At 39.7% G+C, this 6985-nt stretch overlaps 1 protein-coding gene across 2 annotated transcripts in view; it reads right to left on the bottom strand.

The window, feature by feature from the left end:
* Positions 1-352: 352 nt before the first annotated feature.
* Positions 353-6985, bottom strand: part of LOC139953144 (uncharacterized) — a 14459-nt gene continuing 7826 nt past the window's right edge. For both annotated transcript variants that reach the window (XM_071952564.1, XM_071952565.1), the window contains exons 7-10: positions 5302-5731; positions 4953-5017; positions 3412-3937; positions 353-2593 (exon numbers count right to left, since the gene is read on the bottom strand). In XM_071952564.1, coding sequence (XP_071808665.1) covers positions 2385-2593; positions 3412-3937; positions 4953-5017; positions 5302-5731 — 1230 coding nt within the window. In that variant the 3' untranslated portion in view covers positions 353-2384. The remainder of the gene's footprint in view (positions 2594-3411; positions 3938-4952; positions 5018-5301; positions 5732-6985) is intronic.

The following is a 6985-nucleotide window of genomic DNA, read 5'->3' as shown; positions in this document are numbered from 1 at the left end:
CTCATATAGTTCCTCAGTGAAGCTTCACTATCTTACATGTGGCTAGGGAAAGTGCTGTGGAATTGGGTGGGAGTATCCTACAAGGCAAGGATGATGTAAACAGATTTGGAGGACGTCAAAAAGCAGCAACAGGGAATGCAATATCAAAGATTAGATTGAACCCATCTGTATCCATGTGGGTGTTCAATGTCCCCAAGATCAACAATCCTAGAGACAGAGGCTTACTGCAAAGTTAGATACCTACCATCCTCTATCAAAGGATGACATCAGGACACATTTCAAATGCTGTTTTTAAAACAGAAACAACTTGTAAGAGATGTTAAATTTGCATCAGGGAGAAAGAATATTAATTTTGGTTTTACCCTCAGACCAATGTGTTTTAGCACTGTATACTCAGTACTTTCCAGAGTCCTGTGAAAAAAATATCACAGGCGTGTTACTCGGGTGGGATTCGAATCCACAACCCTTGCAATTAAAAAACCCTTGCAATGAAAACAACTTCTTTGCTGAGCAAAAATTGAAAACAATTCAAACACAGTAGTGTGGGCTGGTTATCTGTTTCTGCTTAACAATACTATGCTGTACTTAGCAAGTTTTTGTGCTTAACAGGCTTTATGAAGTATTGGCCGTGATAGATAGACAAGCAACTATGGCATATAACCAGTTGTTTGTTGTTGATTGATAGCAGGATCCAATAAACAAATTTAACAATAATACTTGAACATTCATACAGCAAAACAAGAAAAAAAACAATAGACCGAGTGTATTGAATTGTTTGTTTATTTTCCAAACAATGTAATCAGACCTAGAACCTTATTTCCAATGGCCATAAATAGAACTGTGAAAAATATAAGACTGACGACTGACACTACTAAACAGATCATGTTGTGACACAAAATAATACTATCGGAAGGGTAATTGACTCATAAGATGAACTTTATATTTGATTGAACCCGACCAATCTCTTTGTGCCGAATTCCTGTTTAGAAAAATATGACATGCATGACTGATTGCTGCATTCAATCATCAGTGACGCACCTGAATGGAGATTCCTTGAAATGTGCATCCAGGCGTTTCAAAGTGTTTACTCAAACAACCCGTGTTTCCCTGGCACACGTTGTTGTCGCTTACGATATTTTAAAGGACAGTGGACACTATGGTAATTTTCAAAGACCAGTCTTCTCACTTGGTGTATCTCAATAAAGCACAAAAAACAAATTTAACTAAATTTGAACCCAATTGGTCATCAAAGATGCGAGATAATAATGAAAGAAAAAAAAAACCACCCTTAACACAAATTTGTGTGCTTTCAGATGCTTGATTTCGAGACCTCAAAGTCTAATTCTGAGGCTTTAAAATCAAATTTGTGGAAAACTCCTTCTTTTTAAAAAACTACATTACTTCAGAGGGAGCCGTTTCTCACAATGTTTTATGCTATCAACAGCTCTCTATGGCTCATTATCAAGTAAGTTCTTATGCATGCAATTATTTTGAGTAATTACCAATAGTGTCCACTGCCTTTAACAGACTAAAGGTTCTCAAAATACACCATGACCATGAGGGAGTTGTACTTTAATATCCTTGCTACTGTACTATTGAGTGGCAAAACAAAAGACAAAACCATAATATACAGCAGCCAGCATCGATCGTTTAATCATACAACAACCTACACAATTTATGAGACTTGCTGGTGGTCATAGGGGCATTTCTACAACAACCGCTAAATCAGTCAGATAACCTTTCTATATTAATACCCAGCGATATTATTATAAAACCTGCCCCCGCAAACTGAAAACCTTTTTATATAAGTTAAAGTAATCAACCCAATGGTAACCGACATAATCTGGAGGGTACAGGTTCAAATCCTGTTTTAACTGGCTTTCTTTGTTCCACAAAAAAAATGAACTTATACAAATTGTGTCTTCAAAATGTTCACGTAATTATTTAATACTTAAAAACCTTTTTTAACAGACACGCATCTTTCGATTATTTTTCTTGCTTGTCTTTTCCCCCATGCTACTGTTTTTTAGCATGGGATTAACTTGATAATAAAATATATCTCATTTTTTCTTTAATTAAAACTATTTGTACACTTAAAGCCTTTATGAACAAACATTGACTTTGTAAATAGAGCCTTTAACAGTTGAAGAATAATCCACTGCTGCCAGTATCTGTTCAGCTGAGGAGAACATAATTCACACTGCAATGGATTCGGACCCACAACCCTTGCAGTTCTAGAGCAGTGCCTTACCAACTAGACTACCGGTTGCCAGGTAGCTCAGGGGTACTGCAATGGATTCGGACCCACAACCCTTGCAGTTCTAGAGCAGTGCCTTACCAACTAGACTACCGGTTGCCAGGTAGCTCAGGGGTACTCATCTTGTTCAATATTTTGGCTCTACTCTAAATCCCTTATCAGACATAAACCTCTGCCCCACCGCCTTCTGCTGCCTCTTCCATTGTGCATGTTCCTGATAAGCTTGCTGGAGTTTCTTGTGGTAGAGTTGATCATTAGCTATTTTCTGTTGCTTCTTCTCTTTTCTTTTCTGCCTGTTGGTAAGTTTTTTGGATGACGCTGCCTGCTCAGCGGCCTCTGTATTTTTGTATAGTAATAGAAACAAGAAAAGCTGATATTAACAGGGTCTTGTTTGTACAAATGGGAATAATAAAAGGCAATTGTCAGGCCAAGTTTTAAATCGTTTAACACTCTGTACTTTCCCTGTTCACCATGCCCCAAGCATTCCATAGAACCATTTCAACTCCTGTAGAGTATGCAGCACCCGCAGCCAAATAGACCCACATACTCTTGATAACTCTTGATAACCAAAAAATACTCTGACCTAACCTGGGTACCGGTACCCTTACTCTCACATAATGAGAAGCAACAAAAATCAAGTGCCCTTCCCCAAGACACAAAAGTGAGATTCAAACCCATCTTCAAATGACTTGCCCATTAGAATTGGATCCGATTCCCAAGACCAGGGATGTGTTGAGAAAAAAAAAAAACTTTGGGCACAAAGCTCAAAAGCATGTGAGCTCGAAAACTTGCCAGTAAGGTTGCCGGAACATACGGGTGTTGAAACATAGTGTTGTCAGAAGAAAGGGGTGCCAGAACATAGGGTTGCCGGAATATATGGGTGTCAGAACAATTGAGTGCCGGAACATACATGTACAGCAGTCACTGTTTTATGTATTACCATGTGATATTGTTCAAAGTGCCTGGTTTACAGCCCCAGCTACTGTCACCCAACTGTCTCAGGAAATAAACCCAAGCTTCCACAGCCAAGTAGAATATTTCCTCACTTTTTTAAATAACAAAAAGACATGAGGATGAAAGGTGGAAAATAGTTTCATACCGGACCCAAAGCATTTTACCTTTGGGCAGGTTTCTTTTGAACTGTTCATACACACCTGCTGCTTGAACTTGCCGGCGCCGTTTACGCATTCTGAATTTCTTGCCCTTTACCGACTGTGTTCCCTCGGATTGTCCTAAATCTTTCTGACTATCAAAGTTCTGATCTTCCCGACCAAAGAGTTCCATTTCAAACAGTTCTTGGGATGGACGAAATGTCACTTGCTGCTGTATGTCTTGCTGCTTCTGCTCCTCATACTGGCGCTTTAGTTCCTGAAAATTTGCATTCTCTTGTTTTCTCTTCAGTTTTTTTCTCTTTTTGTTTTCGTTTTTTTTCTCCATCTTCTTCTTTGTCTTTGCAGGCACGATTTTTTTCTTAATCTCTACGGGTTGCTCCTCAACCACATACTGCTGCCTTGCTAATTTGTCTCTCTTCCTTAACACATGTCCCCCTTTTATGATGTAAGAGTTTGCTTTTTCATACTCTTCAAAGGTTGGTTCGTTTTCCAAAGACTCTTGATGCTGTTGCTTCTTAATTCGCCGTCTCTCTTGCTTCATGAGCTTTGCAAGTTTTTTGTCCTGTTCCTGCATGGTTTTGATGAAGACATGAGGTTAGATTTTCAAGTTGAAAAAAATCTTTAATCCTGATCATGGTTAGACTATAACTTTCCAGTGGCTAGGACCAATTCGCTTATTATTTCACTTGTCTGACAGCTATTTCAGTAGTCCATACTTGAAGGCAGTGGACGCTATTGGTAACTACTCAAAATATTTGTTTGCATAAAAATGACTTGATAATGAGCTGTTGATAGTATTTAACATTGTGAGAAACGGCTCCCTCTGAAGTAACGTAGTTTTCGGGAAAGAAGTAATTTGCCACTAAAATATGTCAATTTCATTTTTAGAGTTTGAAGTCCGGAAATCAAGCATCTGAAAGCACACAATTTTGTGTGACATGGGTGTTTTTTTCTTCCAATTGTTATCTCGCAACTTTTGTGACCAATGAGTTCAAATTTTTACAGGTTTATTATTTTGTGCAAATGTTGAGATCAGAATTTTTTCCCTTATATTTTATTGAAAAAGTGCTGTTATGTTTTTTATAGTTTCTTGGTCTGAGGGAGGGTTGGGGGGGGGGGGGGGTGGTCCCCTTTTCCTTTAAAAAATCTTTTCAGGCTCTGAAGGAAAGAGCCACTGGCATCCCTGTTTAATGTTGTATGACTTAAACGCATGATGGCGATCACAAACGCGGCCACATACAAAAATATCAAGACAGGCCTATCAAACCATTTTACAGACTTAAAAATAAACCCTCGTTCGAATTTTACCAACATTCTCCTCAATTATGGTAAAAAGGAAAACATTTTTGACTCACCCCGCAGACTAGTAAACAAAGTGTTTTGACTCGCTCACCGCTGTTTCCACTCGCATTTTGCGATCGGGCAACCACTAATTTCAAACCCTGTGAACATGATTCAATCATGAACTTAACTTAACTTAATCTTAACTTATCAAATTAGATGTCCTCAGTTTTGATACACGAGTGGGGGATCAAACTGATTTTGTTGGTATATACTTTATCAAATAATTTATTATACTGTACCTTTTCTTCGTTTGTCTTAAGCCTCTTCTTCTTCTTCTTCGGTTTAATGTATTGTAGCTCTCCGTCTATTTTTTTTTAGAGACGGGGAGAATTTTGTATTGATATTGTTAGCGTAATTTTAAATATAACTGGTAATAAACCATGAAATACTCAGACACTTAGAATCTGTACCAGTGGGGGTCTGTTGGGACGCTTGTCAAAGCAGACATACCAGGTAAATTCTTTGTTCTCGGTTATCAGCACATCTCAGAACTAAATAAACAATGGAAGTTTACCTGTTAAGTCTGCTGCCATCTAGTGTTCCAGAGTCTTCCATTGTCCTTACAAAACTTATTTTGTTGTAACTTACCTGTTTGTTTTCGTTTGTGTCTTGCTTTCTTGCCTTGCCTGCTTCTACTTTGGTGAAGTCTAAAGTCTGCTTTGTCACCAAGGTGTGGGTTGACCGTCGACATGGAGTCTCCATATTGTGGGTTGACCGTCGACATGGAGTCTTCATATTGTGGGTTGACCGTCGGCATGGAGTCTCCATATTGTGGGTTGACCGTCGACATGTAGTCGTTATATTGTGGGTTGACCGTCAACATGGAGTCTTGATTTTGTGGGTCGACCGTTGACATGGATTCTTCTTCGTTTTGTGGGCTGCCTGTTGACATGGAGTCTGCTAGGTGTGGGCCGCGTTCCATCTGTACATTCCAGAACCTCTTAGGAATGTAATCATACTTGACTACGTACGGAAGTATCAACGGAGCATATCTGTCCATGGGCTCTTCCATACATTCCTATGAGGGGGGAAAAAGGATGTAAAACCCTGAAGATTGAAGGCAAAGTATACCTTTGGTTTTTAAAACTGTTTTTTTATTATTTTTTAGTCCTATATAAATGTAGATGTATACATGGGTTGCGAAATGGTATTGGATATGCTTAGCAGGTGGTCCTTGACCGGGCAGGTGCCTAGCCATAAGGTGAAATGGAGGGCATTAACAGCATAAGCCCCTACTTTGGTAGCGTGTCGTATCGATACCTTGTCACTAAACCCAGCTAGGGTTGTACAAACAACGATTGGCTCCCAAAAGTGACTAGTCTGCGCACATGCTTGTACGATGCTTGTAGGATGCTCAGTATGCACATGTTCAAATGCAAGTACGTTATTTTAACACAATTGTCCAAAAAGTGGGGGGAAGCTGCTCAAGAACGCAGCGCCTGGAGGCAGACAGTTGCCACAGGGGTCCACCACGCTGAAGAGAGGCGCACTTCCTTGCTGCAGGAGAAGAGGCAGAGGAGGAAATTGCGAGTAGCAGCCCCCACACATGTGTCAGCCCCCTCCCCGTATGTCTGCAACAACTGTGGCAGAGACTGCCATGCAAGAATCGGACTTCTCAGCCACAGCCGCAGCTGCAAGAGAGAGGACAACCCCCCGGGCGCAGTCCATCGTCAGTATTGACGGGCGGATGCCTACTACTTACTTAGAGTGGATCAGCCACAAGCCTAAATAAATAGGTGCTATATTTACCCGCTGCATAAAACAGAACAAACCTCCGCAAAATACTGGATCCAGTTCTAGCTTCCACGCAAACCACATCAGACAAATAACTTTGTTTCTTGTTTAACATCAGGGCTCAATTTCATAGCGCTGCTTAATGATGAGAAAATTTTTGTGCTTACTGTAGCAGAACAATTTGCTAAGGTGCAAGCGTATTTCACAGGTTAGCAAAATAATTGGTCAGCCATATTGGGCGTTTACTATGGAAATACATTGTGATGTAATTTATTTTCATGCGGAAGCACCGGAAGGTTAGCATGCCTTTTCGTGTGCTTACGGTTAGCAGCGTTATGAAATAGACATTGCACAGTAAGCACAAAATCAGCTGCTAAAAGGTGCTATAAAATTTGGCCCAGATATAAAACATCAGGGCCTAATTTCATAGAGCTGCTAAGCACAAAAATTTAAGGTAAAGTAAGGTAAGGTTCATTTTATTTGCAACCACATACGGTTGGATTCATTATAAAAAAACTAAAACTAACAAAATACATAA

Source organism: Asterias amurensis, chromosome 21 (assembly GCF_032118995.1).
Source record: "Asterias amurensis chromosome 21, ASM3211899v1".
In the NCBI taxonomy this organism is placed as follows: domain Eukaryota; kingdom Metazoa; phylum Echinodermata; class Asteroidea; order Forcipulatida; family Asteriidae; genus Asterias; species Asterias amurensis.
This window is presented reverse-complemented; position numbering and strand designations above follow the sequence as displayed.